At 43.0% G+C, this 22,690-nt stretch overlaps 1 protein-coding gene across 1 annotated transcript in view; it reads left to right on the forward strand.

Annotated features, from left to right (window-relative positions):
- Positions 1 to 3,586: 3,586 nt before the first annotated feature.
- Positions 3,587 to 22,690, forward strand: part of TULP4 (tubby like protein 4) — a 136,227-nt gene continuing 117,123 nt past the window's right edge. The window contains exon 1 of the mRNA XM_015591863.2: positions 3,587 to 5,853. Within this exon, the coding sequence (XP_015447349.1) occupies positions 5,602 to 5,853 (252 nt within the window). The 5' untranslated portion in view covers positions 3,587 to 5,601. The remainder of the gene's footprint in view (positions 5,854 to 22,690) is intronic.

The following is a 22,690-nucleotide window of genomic DNA, read 5'->3' on the forward strand; positions in this document are numbered from 1 at the left end:
CTCAAGGTTCATCCATGTTGTTAGCATGTATCAGAATTTTATTTCTTTTTTAAGGTTGAATAATATTTCATTGTATGCACATGCTTCATTTTGTTTATTCATGCATCTGTTGATGGACACAGGCTTCTTCCACCTGCGGCTGTTGTGAATAGTGCTACTACAAACATAGGTGGACAAATATCTGAGTCCCTGCTTTCAATTGAATGGTTACTTTTTAACCTTGCTATACTAAACTGCTTTACTCCTGTTGAATTGACAGCCAGCTTCCCTCAGAAGCTAATCAGTTAAGTCCTTTTTTTCTCATCCTTATGAGACAATCAGACGGAAAGAAGGGTAGTGCCCAGCATCACCATCTCTGTTAACAACAGCACTAAAACAGGAGCCAGCCTTTCAGTGATTACGGTTCTGTGATTGTGTGTTTTCTCTTAGAATTTTGTATCCGTTATCCATTTGAGTCATAATAAAGTAGCCTGTCATTTTTTTCTTAAAATATCTGCCTTATTTGTCTAACATATGTGGTATTTTATAATTTTAAAAGTTTGGTTAAAAATAAAAGCAACATATATAAAAGGAAATACTTTTGTCTGTGCTTTTACTATGGAAGTTTATTATACATACTTTAGTTATTTAAGGCTTGCATTTCGGAGAGTTAGCACGTATCAGTTGGTTTTCAGACTGGCCTCAAGACCCCTTTTTATTCTTAAAACTTGTTTAAGACTCAAAAGAACATTTGTTTATGTAGGCGTTAGCTGTTGATATTTATAATATTAGAAATTAAAACAAATTTTAAAAATTTACTGATTCATTTAAAAACAGTTAAATGTTATAGTTTTTTTTTTTTTATGAAAAATAACTGTGTTTCCTAACTAAAAAGATTTACTGAGAAGAGTGGCATTATTTTACATTTTGGAAAAATATCTCTGATTCCTGACTTAGTGAAAGATAGCTAGATTCTTTTATCTGCATCTGCATTCAATCTGTTGCAATATGTTATTTTTATTGAACTGTTTGAAAGAAATCTGATCTCACGCAGATATATAGTTGGAAAAGGGAGGAATATTTTAATAGCCTTTCAGATAATGATGGATACTTTTCTTTGATACTATACCAAAACTCAACAAGTGGTAGTTTCTTAAAGGTTAGCAGCAATATAGAATTTTAAATATATCAGTGAATTTTTCAGTTATATTAAAATCCATTTGTCTTTCTTAAACCTCGAATGGCTCTTTTACTCAAGCATAGTTTGTATCATCATACATTGGTGATTTGGAAAATATTGGTTCACCAAGTCATGCAGATTTTCCAAACATTGACACACTGTGAAATACGAACTACAAATTAAAAATTCACTCATTAATATCACCTCCAGTCACATACAGAATGTCTTTAAATCTTGGGGAAGCTATCATGCTCGTAGTGATAGATGCTGGTTTTCCCCAATTCTAATTTTAACTTGAAATACAACTTTTATTATGGGCAACAAATACTGTCAAGTTTCCTTAAAGTGACAGGCTTACTTTGTTCCTGTTGGAGAAAATGTCTGCCAAGCACCCAAGCCTGAATTACCATAAATTGTCCTTTGTTCTTTCCAGTAAACATGGTATTCATGAAAAAAGCAACTTGTTCAGCTTGCAGCTTAAGCTGTAGCCTAAGTGCTCTTTATCAGGGTTACCATTGTTCTCAGGTAGTTAGCAGAAATGCTTTATGTGTAGTTGCTATTTTGAAACAGAATTTTAAATAGCCATGTATATAGTCAGTGGTGAAGGGGTAATAAAATTAAGTTTTACTGCTGCATCAAGATGTTCTTGAGCGAAGCTAGCATTTAAGAAAGCATCCGATGAGTTCTGGCACAGTTTGGCGCCAGTGCCTTGACTGGTGTTGAAGAGCCGACCGTTTGACACACCATCACTTTTGCACCGTCGATACAAATTGTTGACACAATGAAGAAAGCAGATAAAGCCTTAATATTATTATGAAAATAATTTTGACCTCGTGGACCCCTTGGGGGCGGGGTCGGGGAACTGACAGTCTACATGCCGCATTTCATGTGGATGCTTTAATAATCATGAATTATGCTCTTAAAGAGTTTAAAACCCATCCGTGTGTGTAGCTGGGTGTTGAGCAGTTATGTTTGCTCTTCAACTGTGACGCTGCCCGCAAGCCAGAATGGGGACCAAGGTATTATTACCCCCTGGCACCAGCAGCTTGGGAGGAAGAACGTGGCGTTAATTTCAATTTTACAGCATTTCGTTTTCACTTTTTCCTTAGGTACAGGTGCTTCCTGAGAGATTTTCGTTGTTTTGATTTATGGCACGTAGAAAATATATATACTATGACTCATCTGAATTTTATGTGCAGCTGCTGCCTGGCTCCTGCCTGTCCTCCCACTTTTACTGAGTACCTAGTTCATGCTAAGTGCTACACCAGACACGAGAAAGATAGGCTTCCGGCGTCCGTGAGCGTAGAGGAGAGTGCCCGAATGCAGTGGGTGAGCACGGCTGCCGGTCAGTGCAGGGTGTCTGGGGGTGTCACAGGAGGTGCTGTTGTAGGTGGTGGTGAAGGAAGCGTTGGGCCGGCTTGGCAAGGGGGCAGTAGGAGTGGAGACATGAAGGAGAGGAAGGACACAGTACTTCGGGGCGCAGGGAGTGAACACAGGCTGGACGTGGAGGCTATGGTAGGAGAAGAGAACAGGTTGAAATCAGATCATAAAAGGTCTTGCTGGGACTTGATCCCATGCACCAGTGGTTCTCAAAGCCTGGTCCTCAGACCAGCTGCTTTAGCGTCTCTCGGGAACTTGTTAGACATGCAAATACCTGGGCTTTCTGCGGGGTATTTTGGCTGGGGCTACGCCGTCTGTCTCACCAGCCCTCCGGGGGACTGCGCAGGCTAAGGGAAGAACAGTCCGGGCTCTTTGAGCAGCTCTGAATTTTAGAAAGGTCACTCTCAGGGCCCTCTGGAAGGGGCCTGGTGAGGGAAAGTTAGGGACCGAGTGATCCGGTGTTCTGGTGGCTGGGACGTGGGACTGGGCCGAGGGCAGTGGGAAGGCGGAGTGGATGGGTTTCCTGGCGGTAGAGTCCATAGCACTTTACTGCTAGTAGACAGTTTAAAAGCTGAGCAAACAGCTGTGTGTTGCTCTGTAACCTGCCCCCAGTCAGGGGTGGAGGGGTTTTGAAAGCCCTGCTGCCATGTGTCTTCAGGGAACATCTTTTACTGATAGTGAAAAAATCAGTTACCGATAGTGAAAAAATAGCCTCTTCAGTCTCCTTTCGGAGCTTGCCTGCTTAACCAGGACCGCGGCCTCTGGAGGGGTCAGGTGGCACCTTCAGAGCCTGGAGCTCAGAAAGGACAGCAAAGTGTGGGAGGACGGAGGCAATGATTTCATTCAGCTACTGGTAGATTAATAGATGGTCCCTGGCATTCAGACTCCTCGTGTCGTGTGTCTTCTGTACATGGGCGAGGTGCACCCTTTTGCTGTTTGAATTTTAGCTTCATCTGATATGTGTGAGTATAAAGCTGGGTCTCTCGTTTCCATCACAGTGATTATTCTGTTAGAACCTTTGTTCTTCAGCATTTTAAGTTTTCTTTTATATCCTATTTTGTTTTACAGATTTGGAAGACTCCAGGGCCCTCAAGCTGTGATTAATCAGATGGTTTCTGAAACGCCTGGGAAAGCAGACGCGTTGTGTGCCAGTTGAAGAGTGGATGTCTGTGTATATTTAAAACCTTCTTTCTCCACATGCGCATTTCCGCGAGAAGACGGGCTCGTTCTGGTGCACACGTGAAGAGTTTTACAACTGATGAAAATTAATTTAAGAATCAGATGGAGCAACTTGACACCGCTGGGCTCAGGGGCTCAGGGAGAAAAATATATCACTAATGGCCAATTTTCCATATGGTCTTCACGGGTAAAGAAAGTTTGCAAAAAGAAGAAAAAAAAACTTGCACAGATCAAGCCTCAAAAATACCTCTCCAATTTGAAGAAGGAGCTAAGTGAGACGGTGACTGAGGGGGAAGTGTGATTTCAAGCACTGAGGTGGGATCAGGCAGTGTTCTTTTGCACTTTAATTTTCAGTGAGTTTGGCGATTTGGACAGACTTCAGAATTCTGGACTGACAAGTAACTCCTGCTGTGTGGTTATGATCGGAGGACAGCCAGTTCAGGTTTGATGGGACAAGTTTGAACGGTGAACTGATTCCTTTGCCTTTTTCAGTTGATCGCAATCGAGAAATTTTAATTTATTATTTCCCTTTTCCTTTTGTGTATCTATAGGGTAATATCTTAAAGTAGCAATTGAAACTGACAATTACAAGATAAATATCCAGGAACGTCCAGGCAAAGCTGCTTTTCCTTGGACTGTGCATGTGGCGTTTGGAAACCTTCTCTGAACGCGAACAGGAAAGGACCAGCAGCAAAACGGGATAACTCTCGAGGGGAACAGTGGGAAGGAACCCAGCCCTTGCCTCTGTTTTCATTTTAAGGGCTTCTCTTTTCTGTTGAGTCCAAGAAGACTTGCACATAAGAGGAGGCTTACTGGATGGACTTACTTCTGAGATTAGTTTTTTCTTTCGAGGTGAAAAAATATGTGATCTTTAGGGGCAGAAAGGGGAGTGACTAGGGGAGGGAAGAAGGAGACGGGGCAAAAGAGACTAAATCCTGCAGTGAGGCTCTGTTTTGTCAGCAAGAGGATTTAGGATTCACCTGAGGCGAACACTTGGACGACTTTCAGAGCTCTAGGACGTTCTGGCTCTGCCGAGTGAAGGGGCTTTCTCTCTGCGCCTCTATGGCACTGAGGGCTGCGTGGGCCTGCGGGGGTGCAGTCAGATGGAGCCCGGCTCTCCCCGGGGACACAGCCACCTGCCAGGAAACCGGCTTGGGCTCTGAAGTGGGATGTTTCTGGTTCTGAACAGCAGGAAAGAGTCTTTTTTTCTTCCTGAACTTGGACTGCTGTCTGCACAAACTCTGGTCGTTTTGCACGGTTTGTGTGCCTTTTTTTCCCTTTATGCAATCTTTTTCAGCTTTAGCAGCAAAAATTGTCTAGTTGCGAAAACACAGCAGAGGGCAGCTTCAGAAGGAGGATGATCCCATGTTTGTCTCTGCGCCTGAACTTTTGAAGAGAAAACTCCAGCTCGAGGGATTCTTAAAGCCTTAAGTTACTTGAAATCTATGTATTTGCAACCTTTGGTCTCTGGAATCATATTACACTAAACTGGAATCTCAGGCTGAGTGAGAATAACCAAGCTGAGTAAAAAGAAGAAAACTCAGTTTCTTGATCACCGTGTATTAACCATGCTCTTTGTGCAAAGGGCAGGCCTGCTCTTCCTCTAAGGACTTGAAAATAGAAATGGACCCCGTGTTTTTTTAAGCATTACCTTTTCTTAGCAGACTGCCATCTTTTATAGAGGAATTTTTTCACTATGCATTTGGTGGATCTTTATAAAATACTGACCTTCTAATTAGATCCAGGTCAATCTTAATTAAAGGGAACCGGGGGAAAACAACGCAAGCCAACCACAAAAATAGAATAAATCGATGAAAAGAATTGATTTAAATTTTTCGGCATTCAGCATTACTTTTTAAGTGAAACAGTTCCCTGAGAAAAGTATGTATGCAGCGGTGGAGCAGGGGCCTGTCCTTTGCAGCGACTCCAACATCCTGTGCCTGTCCTGGAAGGGCCGCGTCCCCAAGAGTGAGAAGGAGAAGCCCGTGTGCCGGAGGCGCTACTACGAGGAGGGCTGGCTGGCCACCGGCAACGGCCGGGGCGTCGTGGGGGTGACCTTCACCTCGAGCCACTGCCGCCGGGACAGGAACACTCCCCAGAGAATCAACTTCAACCTGCGGGGCCACAACAGCGAGGTGAGCCGGGGCGCCCTTTCACTGTCGTCTGGCCCCTCCCAGTGGGGGTTTCGAGCCCCCCTGCTCCCATCTGCTCGAAACTTACTTTGCTTCAGCTTCTTAGACTGGCTGCCAGGTGAGGCTTGGCAGACCGTGCCTTCTGTCCTCTCTGTCCTCTCTGTCCCTGTGGGAAGGATAAGCGGCGGGGCACCGGGCCACCTCTTAGGGACCAGGGACCGTACCTCACTCCCCTCCCACCACAGTGAGCAAGCTCCTTGCTCCACCTGACGTGTGAGAGCTCTGGTGAGTGAGGGGGTGTGACGAGGACATGGCTCCGCTTCTGGCCGCAGGGCTGAACCACATTGCAGATGTCGGATCTAATGATCCGCTGATTTCACAACTGAAAAACTTGAGAATGTTTTTCTCCTAGAAAACAATTTTTACAGATATCATCAGTCATGGAAGTTAGTCATGGGTGGTACTGATTCTTTGTTTAACAAGATTTTCTTCACTTAAGAGCAGACAGGCAGCCATGTGTGTTTACTGGAATTAGTGTCATTATAGGGACACGGCCACTACAGGAATGGTCTCACCTGGATTCCTGGATTTGGCCACTTCTCTGAGAAGCTTTTTCTGAGCCCTGTTCCCCATCTCCTGCCCTGTCCCCCACTTGCCCCTCTACACCGAGCAGCCTTCTGTGGTTGCTTTATGGTTACCTACCTGTGTGGGCTGGAAAACTTCCTGGAGGACTGACTGTCCTTGGCGGTCTTAGCTTCCTCACCTCCCATTGTTTACAAGATCGTTTCTTCATTCGAATCACCTTTAACTGGTTAGCTTACTCAGTGTGGCTTCTTTCCCCAGCCCTCTACTGAAATGGTCACATGCCCAGTGACCTCATACTGCTAAACCCATAGATTACTTTTCTGCAGTTGATGTCTCGGTGGCATTCAGTGGAGTTGAAATGTCACTTTCCGCTTCTGGTTCTGTTTTTCTGCGTCTCTCTTCCAAGAAGTTCTAGCGCTTACCGCTTAACTAGCTGGTGTGGTCCTGTCCGAGTCGTTAGTTTACTCATGGCCAAATTGAAACAATTCCTTTCTTCAGAGCTTTTGTGAGAATCTATTTTTGAAAATGGCGAATGCCATGAATATAAATAACGATGTTAAAGCACCTCGTATCCTATTTATTTTCCAACCCTTATGATATACTTAATACCCTTAAGTTCAGTTACTAGTCTGACTCATGAGGCCAGAGACCATGTGTTTTGATTTCTGTTTCACAGTTAAGACTCAAAAACACGTATGCAGTCAGCAGATATTACTGCATGTGTATCGCGTGTGCCCCCTATGGGGCGGGGTAGGTCATAGCACGCCTTAGGAGGCCACAGTCCAGCAGCAGGGCCGAGGGGCGTACCTGGATATCCTCTTGTCCATTTCTAGTTCCGTTAAGTGCAGAGAGCAAGCTTTGGGTCCTTGGAGGAATTAAAAGCGAGGTTTACCACATATTTTGTGGTGAAGGTGACCTTTGAGTGGGGCCTTGTGAAATAGTTAGAATTTAGATAGACTTCTGAGTGATGCAACTTGTTGCCACATTCTAGCTTCAGAGAAGCAGTTTGTCTCTTCTGTGTGACATGAAGGCGTCGTGTTTCCCTTGGCTTCAGCCTAAGCATGTGACTGTATTTACCTCGTCACGTCGGATGCTTCCCAGGAAGACGCAGTGGAGTCAGGCTGGATGAGGGCAGGGCTCGTATATTTTTTGCCTTCCCTGGGACCAACTTGCCATTGTTGGACAGGCAGTTGGTGTTCTTTGCTCCTTTCCCCTATGCTGTGAAATGTTTGGGGATTCGTAATGGGGATTCCACCCTTTGGGGTATTCTGCACTTTGGTCAGTTTCAATGGTGGAAGGCTTAACCAAGGTGCTGCCTTAATACTTTGACTTATGCAATGCTCAGGTGCAGCCGTTTCTGTGCTTAATGGATTTGCATGCAGTTGTGGTTAAGTTTGAAAAGTTACATTCCCATGTGTTCATGACCTATCCGAATTAAAGATAATTTGTTAGTGACTTGGCACAAATGACTCACTTTATGTGGCCGCCCTGGTGAAGCAGCCATCTCACTGATTTATGTGAGGATATTTTAGCATGTTAGGTGATAACGTCTTGCTTCCTTCCCAGGTGGGCCCTTTAGGCGTTCCATCATGTAGGCATGTGGCGTCCAGCACTGGTGGACCCAGGAGCTTGTCCCGTGCCTGCCGTCAGCGGAGGGACGCTCTCCTCACGATCGCGTTGCAGGTGTAATGGGCGATGAAGCTCAGGGCTGTCTGTGGAAGGTTCACGGCTTTGATGGTGTGCACAGCGTATTTCAAAGCTGCACAATGTTTAAAGATAGGAATTCCAAAACCACACTTTCTCAGGCTTTCCTATACTTTTTTGCAGATAAACTTTGACTGTATTAAAAGTGAAACTAGTGATGGAAACTTACCTAGGTTCATATCCTGGAAAGGAATTTAAAACAATAAAATCTACCTCCTAGAGTTTGGTGGATGCTTCATTTTTATCTGCCAGCTTTAGTAGTAAAGATTTCTTGAGTAGGAAAAACAGAATTAAAGAATTTTCATAGTAAGACTGGGAGGATGGAGCAATATATGAACAAAGTAAATGTGATGTTTTAAAAATAGATTTTTAAATTTCCTGAACACAGGCATAGTTAACTTGGTTTTCATGGCAGGAGCATCTTCATGTTTAGACTGGGCATGAAAACATAGGTGGGGGGGTCCACTGGGGTGCAGAGCACTGAGTCAAGCTGGGACTGGCGCATGTGGGCCAGAGCTGTTGGTAAAGCTTTCCGGGGGTGCTGGAGTGGGGCTTGGGGCATGAGCTGCATCTTGAAGCCCCTTAGGCTTCTGTAAACACTTGAGTATCCACGCGAGGCTGGGCTCCGCTGGGCTTTGGCATCACGATGAAGAAGGAGCCAGTCCTGCCCAGCTGACCTGCGTGTCAGAGGATGCGATTGCACGGAAATGCCGCTGCTGCTGCTGACGGTCGCTGTAAGTTAAATGGCCACAATTTTCTGTGTGCTTTATGTTCGTTATTTTGTTTAACCCTCATAACAATTCTCTACAGCTTTGTTTTATTATCCCTGTTACACAGTTGAAGAATCTGAGGTTCAGAGATGCTCTGGAAATTGCCCAAAGTGTAGAGTTAGATGATCAAGATGGCAGACCTGGGATTTTAATTCATGTCTGTGTGTTTTTCTTTCTACGTGACACCGCTTCAAAAAAGGGTAAACCAGTAAGCGGAGAAACAGAGTTGTTATGAGTGACCATGGCATGTTTTGTGGACAGTGAAGAGTTTGGTCAGGTGCTGGAGATTACTGCAAGGTAAAGCTGCTTGGGCCGGGGAGACTGGACTCTGGATAGTCATGGTAAAAAAAAAATAATAGTAATAAGTGTTCGTAGGATGAAAGAAGACAGTGCTTTCGGTTTGGGCGGCATTCCAAGACCATTAAAGATTGTTGTATTCAAATAGAAGTGTTGAACAAATCATATGTAAGCATAAAAATCAGTTCAGTGCATTTATCTACCAGTGTGGCTAATTGGGAGTTGACAGCATTGGATGTATCTAATTTATTGTGGTTATAATAATCTTCAAGAAGTAGTATGAACACCAGTTGCCACGATACTGTGATAGTGGACCTAGTTAGACTCTTGAGACAAGAATGTAACTAGTTATTATAGACGGGAGGTGTTTGAGAAACAGCTGTTTTAAATGTTTTCACCTAAAATGGCTTATCTAATATTTTTATACCAAAGCTTGGTAGTGTGAGTTGATTTTTATCACAGTAATACTTGCACGTGGATAAATGCTAGTGATGAAGAGCAGCACTGTTCTAACTCCTGTTTCTCTCCTACCTACTTCCTGTCCTGGCTGTTCACCAAAGGCTTATATTTTCTTTTCTTTTAATCAGTTTTGGAATTTTGTGTATTGATGTCTTTCCTATCTTGGTAAGTGGAGATTTAGCTCTTCTCTCTTTCTTTCTTAGTCATGCAACCCAGCTTTTCCCTGCTACCTAATCATCCCAGTATTACTCTGTTGTAATAATTGGTTAACTCATTATTTAAGCTGTGTCAGTATTGTGCCCAGGTGATCCAAGTAGAGTACTATGATTATATTTCCTTTATTGTTTAGCTCTTTTTCTCTCATGATAAAAATTGTCTTATTTTTTCCAGTGATTTAGTTTCTTTACCTATTGTGAATCTTCCTGCATCTGCAATCATTTCTAAATATTCAAACAATAAGGTGATTTATTAGTTCTTCTGTTTTTTTCCTGGAGCCCTCCATCCGGGAGTCCTCTGTCCCCTGCTCTCTCCGGGTTGGTTGCTCAATGGGCCTGATGCCCAGGTGAATCCCTGAACCTCCTTTTATCATCATCTTGGAAATTCCCGCTGCCCCTTACTTCTGCCACATCCTTTGTTTCCTGAATCTTTTATCTTTGTCTTTCTTTGTTTAACTTCTTTTTGTTGGAACATAACTTAAGTATGGTCCTACGAAAGAATTTGTAAGTCATGATTTTTAAGACTTGTATATATTTTCGATCTATGGTTGGGAATCTGTGTATGTAGGGGGCCAACTTAAATTATGTGTGAATTTTTGATTGGGCAGGGGTTGTTGCCCCTAACCTCTGTGTTGTTCACGGGTCAACTGTATGTCTAAAAATGTTTTCATTCTGTCCTTATTCTTGATTGATAGTTTGGCTGGGTATAGATTTCTAGGCTGGTTCATTCCGAAATTTGAAGGCATTTTTCCATAGTCTTCAAACTTGTAGAATTATTATCGAGAAGCATAGTAGTTAAGAGTTTAGTCTCTGAAGCTAGACTCCATTTGAATCCTAGCTTTAAGCACATTATTTAATTTCTCTGTACTATAATCTTCTCATTTTTGAAATGAGTTTATAAATAGTACTTTCCTCATACAGGGTTTGGTGTATGGATTAAATTACTTACTATATGTAAAGCATTTAGAACAGTGCCTGGAACTTGAGGGCTTTGTGTAATCATCTGTTGTTGTTATTATTCCAGATCCTTTATATGTGACCCTTTAAAAGATTTTAAGTTTTGGCATCTGCTCTTTTTCCTAGATATTCTAAAATTTTGTGATAACGTTTAAAAATAATGTACTATAAAGGTGTTTGGCACCTCTGAGTATGTGTGTATGGGGGTGTTGTTTTGGCTAATGGGCTTGATTGTGGAATAATCTGGGGGAGAACCAGCTGTTTTGTTGCCCACTGCCAAATGTCGGCATCTGAGCATATTCCTCTGGTTGTTCAGTTTCTCTAGATGAGGCCCTTCCAATCCCATACCTGTGACTTTACTCCTGCTGCAGCATTCTGAGAGCCGAGGGGCAGGTGTGCGCTGGGGGGAGGTAGAGATAGGAGGACGAGGCAGAGGAGGAAGAGGAGCCAGTATTTACTGAATGCTTACTGTGTGTTAGACACCATTCTAAGAGCTGTAGCTCATTTAATCCTGAGATCAACTCTGTGACTTCGAATCTATTATTATCGTCATTTTATAGATGAGGAAACTGAGATATAGAGACATTAAGCAGCTTACCCAAGGTCACACACCTCTCCTGATTGACAGAGCTGAACCTGAACCCAGGAACCACTCACATTCCACACTCAGCCTCTTGGAAAATCACCCATTTTTGTCCTTGTCACAGTCTTTGCTATACCCAGTGTCCCCAGGGTTGGTTTCTGTGGGTCACTCTGCCCGGGGAGTGAGCCTTCATTGTCTGATGCCTGGTTATATCTGTAATGGCTCCAAGGGAGGGAGCATCCTCTGGTTGTGTGGGTGCCAGGCTAACCTGCTCTGTGAGTGGCTCTTCGCCCAAGCCCTCTGGGTTCAGCCCAACCTGCGCCTCTCCCGGCACCTGGAGCCTCATTCCTGAGCCTTCCCTGGGCTCGCTTCTGCCAGGAGCCTCTCTGCAGGCACTCCGTTGGGGCTTGCTCTGTTCTGTGAAACCAGTTGCCACCCCTCATCCGTTTTCTGCCTCTGTGTGCTGTGGTTTGGGTACCTTGAAGACGGCTTTTGTGTTTGCTTTCATGCTCCTTGTGAGGCGATTTCTAAGAGAAGGATTAGAGTCATCTTTACTTTGACATCTTAAATCAGAAATCTCTCGTTAAGGTATTTTTCAAAGGTTCTTAAAGGCATTAAAAATAGATTTATTTTCCCTAAACAAAAAACAGAATATAATAGAATTGTATTTTATTAGGAACATAGAATTTGTCAAAATAATGGCATTGTTCACTTTTTTTCTTTAGCAGTTTGTTTTGTTTAATTTTTTTCTCCTAATAGAAATAAATTATCATGTCTGAAAGTAACTTAGACACATAGAAAACACTGTCTTTTGGGTGTATTTTTGCTAGAGAGGATGAGAGAGAGATGTGGGTATAAAGCAATAACTTTTTTGGTAATAGTCTCCCAGGGAAGCAGCTTCAAGCTGCATCATGTCAAAATGAGAGTGAATGAGGTCATTACTGAAGTCCTGGGCAAATAAATATTTCCGTAACTCTAGGATCTGTTCATGATTATTAATAGGTGAACCTGTGGATTCTCAAGACAGACTGCTTGGTTTTGAGCCGAGCCCCTTTCTGTATGATTTGGGACAAGTTACTTACCTGTCTGTGCTGTGGTTGCGTTATCTGTACAGAACGTAACACTTGCCTTCTGAAGAGCTTGTGGTGACGGAAGGATCCAGTCCACAGACCGAGCATAAAGAGCTCATTCAGTCTGCGTTCCTGTTACTTCTCACTGGACTCACTGCCACGCTTGCGTGTTTTAGCCCATCTGCATTTCCTTCCGAGGCCAAAACAGTGGGGCCACAGCCTCTCTGCTGAGAAGTGGCCTCGTGATTGGTCTCAAAATATGGGACTGGGATGTGAGGCAGGAGGCAGGGGAGGGGCTGGGAGCAGGGTTGGAGGTGTCCTAGCTGGCAGGGAGGCTGGGCTTATGTCACTAGTTTTATTCCAGGTTTTGGATTCTGGGACGGTGGGCACCTCATCTGTGTCGCTTCCTGATCTGCAAAGCGTTCTCGATTGCGTCTTAAGCAGAGCTCATTTTTCCTCCCTACTTCCTGCCTACTTCCATCTGAGTCCACAGTAGCTGACTTTTGGCCGCAGGTGTACATGGAGCCACCTGTTAGTCCTTCTCCAGGGAGGCTGTTAGGCACAACGCAGAAATGCGGCTGTGGTGCACTGGGCAGCGAGCAGGTATCATGTTCTAATAGGAGGTTTGGGCCCAAAGTCTATTAAATCATCTCCGGGTTATCGCCTCAGATGGGGTGGGAGGGTGGGGAGAGAGACAGAACATAAGAATCTACGCTGGGCAACATTTGGGTATTTCTAATTGGGTCCACCCACACTCTCGACTCTGAACTTCCAAAACAAACATGCCTGTGCGTTTTGCCCAAGATTTTGCTGCCGGGTGTTTTTATTGTACCTTCTGGCAACCTATGTTTGGTTTCTCTTCCTCATCGTTGCTGTTTTATGGGATTCTTGCTGGCATTTGTTGTTTTTTCCACTTGGCCTAGTTAGATTTGGTCTTCTCAAATACAGAGGAAGTTGTCTCCATCCCACGGAACTTTACCCTAAAATAAATCGAAAGAGGACATTCTGTGTAAATGAGTGCTCCCATTTTCCTTTTCAAGCTCACATCCGACCTTGCTTTCTCCAGAACAGCATTCAAAGCAAAAACCAATACTGTCTGTCTTAGCTTTATTCGTTTCTTTCTTTGCTTCTTAAAATTTTAGCGTTTAAGGAAGTATTTGTTCATCAGATCTTTAAAGTAGAAAATAACATTGGAAATAGCATTGTTGTCAGTAAGGTCTATTTTGTAAATTCCTTAGTAGCAGAAATAAATATTGAATGGCTTTGTTTATAAGACAATGTAAGTTAATGTTTAAACTTGGGAAGTGTATTTTATTCATTTCATTCAAACAGTTTAAAAACAAAAGTGTAAAGTCTATCTATTGTTTCTCCACTTACTTGATATTTTCACAATTTTGGATTTTCATTTTTCCCCTCTTCAGGAAATTTTCTATAGGTGACGTTTGTGACCAATTAGAGAATTATTTAGACAACATGACCAAAGAGCTCTTTCTTGTCTCCTAGTCCTTAAAATTTTTCTTTTCCCTTAGTTACACCTCAAGGGGAGTCTGGATCTATAATGTTAATTGATAGCAGAAATAAATATTGAATGGCTTTGTTTATAAGACAATGTAAGTTAATGTTTAAACTTGGGAAGTGTATTTTATTCATTTCATTCAAACAGTTTAAAAACAAAAGTGTAAAGTCCATCCATTGTTTTTCCACTTACTTTTGGAAAATAAGTTTTTCCACTTATTTTCACAATTTTGGATTTTCATTTTTCCCCTCTTCAGGAAATTTTCTATAGGTGACGTTTGTGACCAATTAGAGAATTATTTAGACAACATGACCAAAGAGCTCTTTCTTGTCTCCTAGTCCTTAAAATTTTTCTTTTCCCTTAGTTACACCTCAAGGGGAGTCTGGATCTATAATATTAATTGACATTTTTCCCTAGTAATGAAGGACTTAAGACAGCAACATCTCTTAAAAAAAAAAAGCATTGTTATATTTTAGATTAGCACTGAGCGATAGAAATACAACGAGTCACATGTAACTTTAAATTTTTTAGTAGCTACATTAAAAGGAAAAGAAACAGGTCAAATTAATTTTAACAATACATTTTATATAACCCAGTATCTCTACAATAATCATTTCAACATGTAATCAGTATAAAAACTATTAATGAGATTATTTATGTTCTATCTTTCATGTAGAGACTTTGAAATCGGGCACATCTCAGTTCAGATTAGTTGCTGCCATATTCAGTTGCTACCACATTGGCCCTGCTCAGTTTTGACAGTTCCGTTGAGGGTGGTGACTGAGCTGCCTGCTAGCCCCAGCGGGCTTATTAATGTGCACCCTAGAACCTCGGATAAAAGGTATTTTAAAACCTTTATTTGGAAATAATTTCAAACTTATATCGAAGTTGCAAAAAAAAAAGTAAAAAGCATGCTCAGTGTTTACTCACATTCACCTATTTTGAACCTGTGCTTACTTGCTCCCGTGTTTGTATGTGAGCGTGCGTGCGTGTGTGTGCATCCCTCTCAAACCATTTGAGAATGTATGTCTTAATTTTTTCCCTAAATACTTCAGCGTGTATTTCTAAGAATAAGGGCCTTCTCTCACATAGCCACAATAGCCCGGTTATTGACTTCCTGAAGATTACCATTGATTCAGTACTTTCGTATACTTCTGTCACCTTTTTCCCTCTAGCGCAGGATCTATTTGGGATCATATATTGCATTTAGCTGTTGTGGATCTTTTTAACTACGGAACAGTTCTTCAGATTTTGTCTTTCACGACATTGATGTTTCAGAAGAACACCCCTCTCCCTCTGCATTGGGGGTTTCCTCATTTTTATTGTTATTATTCAAGTTATAATTCAAGTCAATTGTCCCCAGCCAAATACTCCATTCATGATGCTGGATGTTGTCGCCTTCTCAGGATGTCACATGTGGAGGCACACGGTATGTCTGCCCCTCACTGCTGATGTTCATTTTGATCACCTGGGCAAAGTGCTGTCCGATTTCCCTGCTATGTAGTTACTGTGTTTTCCTCTTGCATTTGATAAGCAGTCTGTGGGTCACTCTAAAACCATGTGAATATCCTGTTCCTTATCAGAATTTCCTCCCTAGGTTTATTATCCATTGATGATTCTTGCTTGAACCAGTCTTTACTATGATAGTTGCAAAATGGTGATTTTCAACTTCAGTACCCCCTCTACAGAATATTGCCAGGGGACATTCTATATAAATGAGTGCTCCCATTCTCCCCTGTTCATCCATCATCCATCCATCCCTCTATCCATCCTCCATCCTTCCATCATCCATCCATCCATCATCCATCATCCATCATCCATCTATCCCTCCATCCTTCTATCCCTCCCTCCATCCATCATCCATCCATCCATCCATCCATTTCTCAATCCCTCCATCATCCATCCATCCACTCATCCATCCATCCATCATCCATCTATTCTCCCTTCCCTCCATCCATCATCCATCCATCCATCCATCCATCCATCCATCTATCCATCCTTCCATCCATCCATTTCTCCATCCCTCCATCATCCATCCATCCGTCCATCATCCATCTATATTCCATCTCACCATCTCATCATCCATCCATTTACCTATTACCAGTATGAACTCATAGGTTTCAATTTTTTTATTGTTTATTAAACATAATTATTTATACCTAGTTTTGCTCAAATTGTTCTAGACTTGGCCACTGGAAGCCCCATCAGGCTGTTGTCCCTTTGGTGCACCCCAGTCACTGGGGGTACCTCTCTATTTTCTGACATAATATATTCCAGTCTCACCTCTGCTGTACTCACCCTGCCCCAGATCTGGAAACAGCCATATTTCCAGGAAGAAGTGCTTTTGCTTTTGGAGCTGGATGTCGTGTTAGAAACCAGTATCTGGCCTCTGTGTTCATCGTTACTGGGGTGTCATTGCCATTAGACCCTTTCAGTGGATACATACCTAAAGTATACATATACACGTGCTGTAGAAAGCTGGGCCTGGTCAGGAGACAGGACACACAGCAGGTTGAACAGGGAAATGTTAATATGAAGAATTATTAACTGATAAAAGAGTAACTATAAGATTTGAGGAAACTCTGTATGGCACCCTGGGAATGAGGGAGAGGACCCAAGGAAGGACAAGCTTGGATGGGGTTCTGATCTCACGGGAGAAGGCGTAGTTCATCCCAACAGATAGCAGAGCAGTTTGTCGCCTTAGCCAGACTGGAGCTGGTCTGGAGGCAGGTGATAAACCACCCTCTGGAGGACAGGGAGGACAGCAGGAGACCACCAGCTGGTGGTGTGGTATGTGGGGGCAATCTGGGGACAGAAGGCTTTCAACGTGGTTGGGCCATGTGGGGTCTGGGAAGAGGAGGAGGGCTTACAGAGGGATGACCACTCCATGGGTGTCCTTCTGGATCCTAGGCAACTGGGATACAGACAGGTGTCAGGGTCTCTGGTTTCTCTGTGGAGCGCACTATAGAAAGGTCACTAGGCCAACGCTGGGAGGTCACAGGACGGACTGTTCTGAGCCAGTGACTGCGGTAGCTTCCCCTGGATTTCCCCCACTCTCACGCAGCATCCCCCACTCCCAAGACCCCTGGGGAAAGCAGGATGCCTTCATCTTTCTACAGTGTCCGTCCAGCACCTGCTGCTGAGAAAGCTTCACTCCGTGCTTCCATGAAGGGAGAAAGCCTCAACAGTTCCATCGTTTACTACAGAGCAAACGTTAAAGGGTGAATTTGGAGCTGGGAGGTGAAAAACTCACACATATACACACACGTATATTTTAGAAATCATGAGTTTATGCTAATATTTCCAATTCTAAATCACCCCCGTGGCTTCCCCTATTTCATATTTCTATTTTTTTCTTCCCTAGTTTGCCCAATAATACACCTAAAATAATTTCAGAATTTCTTCACTCATATTATTACTAAAAGCAAACCTACTAAAAAGATTTTAAGGAGTGAATGTTTGTGTCTTCCCCAAATTCAGATGTCGAAGCCCTAACTCCTAGCATGGTGGTGTTTGGGGACGGGGTCCGTGAGGTAACCAGGGTTAGAGGAGGTCGTGAGGGTGGGCGCTCAGAATGGGATCAGTGCCCTTGTAAGAAGAGTCACTCAGAGAACTTGCTCCGCCCCCCGGTGGACAGAAGAGGCCACATGAGCTCACGGTGAGATGTTGGCTGTCCACACGCCAAGAGAAGAGGCCTTTACAGAACCTACCCCGCTGCCACCACCTCGTTTCTCACAGCCTCCAGAACTGTGAGAAATGAAGCTTTGGCTGTGTAAGCTGCCCAGACCATAGTATTTTGTTTGGCAGTTTGAGCTGAGTAAGACAGAAGTTCAGAATCTGCCTCAAGTTCTTCCTGCCAGGCCACGCACCCGCACACTGGGGGGGACACGGTGAGTATGGACAGCCTCAAAGTGCTAGGTTTAGTCTTCAGTGTGGGCAATTAATTCATTTGAAATGCAGTTGGGTATGTTTGCTTCATTTTCACTTCAGTTTTGGATTTTTCGTCTTTCCATTCTTGTTGATTTAATTGCGTTTTGAATATGTAGAACATTAACATGTTCTACATATTCAAAATTTAAAAATTTAAAAACACATAAAGAGGTATACTCAAAGAATCGATGCTCCTTACCTTAATTCTTCCATCCTGTCCACACACCTAGTAGATACTTCATTACTTTCTGATTTATTTTTTCTATTGCCTAAGCATATATATGTTGTCTATATATATTTTATAATGTTTTCTTTCTTCTTTCATTGACAAAAGAGAGTATAATATATGTGCATTATTTTGCCTGTTTTATTGAGCTGTAATTGACATATAACATTGTATTAGTTTTGGTCACATATATTTATATATTTTTTGTACTCTGCTTTCCACTCATTGTCTGGAAGTGACTCCGTGTCAGCTCCTGTGGATCATTCTCATTCTTCTTTACAGTTCACAGTGTTCCACTGTGTGTATGTACCAGAGTTTGCAAACTACCTCCAAGCCTGAATATTTAGGAAGCTTCCTGTGGCTCCTGATGATAAACAATGCTGCAGTGGATAACTTGCACATACGTATTTTGTGTTGTTGGAGGTGTACCTCCAGGATAAGTTCTTAGAAGTGGGATTGCTGTGTTGGGCTATGAAGACTTACGTGGTGTTGTTAGATACTGCCATTTCCCTTCCATAATGATTGAATCATTTTGCATTCCCTCCAGCAATGTATGGAAATACCCTTTTCTTCTACAGCTTCATCAACAGAATGTATGATCAAGCTTTTAAGCTTTTGCCAGTCTGCTAAATGAGAAACGACACCTCAATATAGTTTTAATTTGGATAGCATTTATTATAAGTGAAGTTGAACATGTTTTCAAATATTTAAGGACTACTTTTATACCTTATGAATTGTCTAATCATGTCTTTTGTCCATTTTTCTCTAGGCTTTTTAAACACTTGGATTTCTTCACATTTTAAAAGTTCTTTAGGTTTATTGGGGATATTAGTCTTTTGTTTGTGATATGTATCACAGATACTTTCTCCCAGTTATTTATCTTCTGACTTTGCTTATTATATTTTTTTGCTATGCAAAAGTTTAGAAAAATTTTTATGTAGTAAAATTTATTAGTCTTTTATTGCTTCTGGATTTTGAGTCATAATGGAAAAGCTTTTTCCTGCACCATCGATATAGAGGAAATCACCCGTATTTTTTTTTAGGTTCAGGAAGAGACTCATAACAGAATACTGCTAGTAAGAAAATCAACATATCTTTTGTATTATTATGGAATCTTTCATCCATGGCTTTTTTACAGCAGGACAAATGGTAATTAAGGCAGTTTGGTTTAAACTCCTGCAAATAGATAAAGAACAGAGAGATTGCCATTTGGGTAAAGTCAGTGACAGAATTCAGAATGTAACTCATTTTTAAGAAACTCCAGTTCCTTTGTCTATTTTGAGTCAGTCCCTAATAACAGCCAATCCACTCCTTCTGAGATTCATATCCGTTAACCCAGGTCCTTATGGTTAAGGTGGTTTCTTCCTGATTTCGTAGAGCATTTTGCCAAGTCTCATGACCGTCTCAGAGCTCTGCCGTGTTATTGCAGGGCTGAGGTTATCTGGAGAGAGGTTACAGGCCGTGACATTTCTTAGTCTGTTCTCCATGACCCTGGCTGAGGAGAGACTTGGGATAGTGATGATCTCTCTGTGCGGAGCAGGTGGGGAAGTACGTCGTCAGATCCCTTTCTCGGTAGAGATTGTGTGAAAAGCCCCATCTTCGAATGAGCTCACAGCAGTCCAGAGGCTGGGGGACAGCTGCTCCCCTCTGTTACGGAACAGTTGAAAACAGTGTGTTAGTGATGCAGTTTCATGCGGTGAGAATGAACACGGGGACCCGGGAGCGATGAGTTGGTGCTGATCCGTGTCTCTGAAACTCCTCATGTGATGAAGGGCTGGAAAGGAGGAGGCATCTGTTCTAGCACTAATGCTCACAGGCCGTGTGACCCACCGCCAGCCACTTCCTGACCTTTAACTTTGGTGGTCTCTACGTACTTTTCCAGCTCTAAGTTTCCAAATTCTATTTCCTTTTCTACTTGTAATATATATAGTTTCTTACATTCTGCAAACTGCTAAGCACTTTTGAGTCTTTGTCCTTTTTTTAAAAAAAACTAAACATTCACTTCGTCCTAAAAATTTCTTTTTGAACATTCTTGGTCTTGAGAGTATTGCTCAGATAAGTTGATTGGTATTCGACATTTTGTCATTTCCATTTGAGTGTAAGCTACATGAAAGTGGGCTTGGCTTTGGCACCTTAAATTAAAGATAAATAGTGTATTTCTTTCTGGCGTAGCTTAGTGCTACAGGGTAAAACCATTCTAGGGGCTTAGTGACATGGAGTTAGGCCCTGAAGTTTCAATTTTTTTACCATATAGACCAGTAACTAGACTCTGTTTCCTGGCCCTAAATTGTACCTTCTGTAACTATGGCCAAATGTTATGAAAACTCGTTGTTGGTTGCAGAAAGGTTTGGGTGAAAGTGAAAAGTTTGGCTTGATCCTTATAGATCTATTCCAGTCACTTGAAAAACACTCAAAATATGGTAACGAATTCATACTGAAACCATGTCCAATATTAGTCTCCCATCCCAGCCCCCAGCGTGTGTTCTGTTTCACTTATATAATGGAATTTCCTTCATGTCTGAAGAATGGAGAATTTAATTATTATAAAAATTAGTTCCAAGCTTGTATGACATTTATTGGGAACATTTGGCCCAGTGTTTGAGCAGGTATCTTATTTTTCTTATGTGGAAAAAGAGCCAATTAAATTTTCACAGATGTGCCCCAGAGCCAGATGTGCCCTTGAGGTAGCCACGTCCCTTTCGTAATGGTCAAGAGCACAAAGCAGTTCATGCTGCCACATGACAGTCAATGGTTATTGTAGATTTAGCTTAATCTGGAAGGATTGCCAAAACTTTCATTTAGTATGAAATACATTTAAGTTCCAGGCATTTATAATAACTACTATAAATGGAAAGCTTTTTTCTAGAATAAATTTATGCCTGGAAAGTCAACTTTTCATATTTTTTCCTAGTGAAGATGAATTGTGATTGTTTTACTGTTGACATTAAAAAAAAAAGAAGTAAAAACACCTGTGTAGACTATTTCGACCCTGTTTTCGTTCAACTCATTTGAAAAATACTGAGCATTTTCTTTGTGCTAGCCACCATGCTGAGTGCTATAGGGGTGAAGATGATAAACACAGATTTTAGTCATGATGGTATATATGGTTGCAAGTACAGAAAGACTACTTATATTGGCTTCAGCAATTAGTAAAAGCAATGTATTGGCTCATGGAACTGAAAACATCCAAGGAATGTCAGGTTTGAGTCTTTGCGACCTGTCGTCTCCATCTCTCTGCTTCTCCGTTGGCTTCACAGGCCAGCTCCTTCAACATGGGGACCTCAGGCTAATAGTCCCCCAGTTAGTTCTCCTTCCAGTGAAAAAGGGAGACTGCTCTTCACCAGGAAAGGTGCTGGGCTTGACTCGTGTGTGTGGAGTTAGTCGTGGGTCCAAACTGGAACCGGCACTGTGGCCAGAGGGAGGCTCTGATTGGCCAGGCCCAGCCAGGGGTGGGCGGGGTCATCCCTTTTCTGCCCTGGAGCCGAGCGAGAGGTTTCCAGGGGAAAGCCAAGGCTCCGCCCATTCAGGGAGTGGCGGGAGTAAACCGCTCCCATTGCCTCCCGCACGGCCTCTGCCCTCCTCACCCACAGCCTCGTGGAGGAGGAAGGAACTTCCACAGCAACAGCAACGAAGGGTGGTGGTGCTGTGGTAGAGAACACCCGGCCGAAGTGGGCGCACCAGCGGGAGCACCTCCACACAGGTCTTAAAGTGTAACGAATAACAATAAAAAAGTGAACGCTTGATATTACATGTTTAAAGGAAGCGTAATTTGGTGAAGGAGCATGGCAGTTAGCCTTATTTTGGACTTTCTCGGGCAGCAACCCTGTTGAGTCAGCGTCTGATCACTCTCTGGGCGGAGCTGGAAGAGAACTCCATAACTGACCTGAGGCCGGCAGAGGCTGGGCAGTGACTCTCACTTCCATGTCCCCAGGGGTGTTGAGCATTCATTTCCATATAATAGGGGCTGGTTCAGTACTGTGACATTGACCCAGCCACCTGATTGATGTCGCACCTTCTGTAGGGGAGACTGGTGAGCAGGTGGCAAGGTGATCCTAACTGCCCCAAGGCAGAGCCAGGACTGCCAAGGGACCAGAGATGGAAAAGGGGACTTTGTGGATGGAGGGGAGATCACAGGACATTCCTGGGCAACGTGGCTTTTGAGGTAGGGCTTGATTATGGCCAAGGTCCCTCCTGACAGGGAGCACTGCCTCCCTGCCTCTGACCTCCCCTCGTGGCAGTCCCTGAGGACTGCTTTTCTCATGTAGCTATAAGCACTCTTGAGTGGGAAAGGGTTCCCCACACTCACCTATAAGGTGGTCCTGAGAGGTGTCCCGTGCTCAGGTGAGTGAGAGTCCCCCTGCTGACCTGTGAGGACTCTCCTGACAGGTGTCTCAGAATCAGGTGGATGAGAGTCCTCATGCCCACCAGGGAGGTGTCACAGAGCTCAAGGAGCATAATCTAGTGGGCAGGTGAGTTTAGGTAAGGTAGATCTACTCCTGAGTGCTAAACTGAGCTCACTGTGAGGACG

Source organism: Pteropus alecto, unplaced genomic scaffold, assembly GCF_000325575.1.
Source record: "Pteropus alecto unplaced genomic scaffold, ASM32557v1 scaffold195, whole genome shotgun sequence".
Classification (NCBI taxonomy): Eukaryota; Metazoa; Chordata; class Mammalia; order Chiroptera; family Pteropodidae; genus Pteropus; species Pteropus alecto.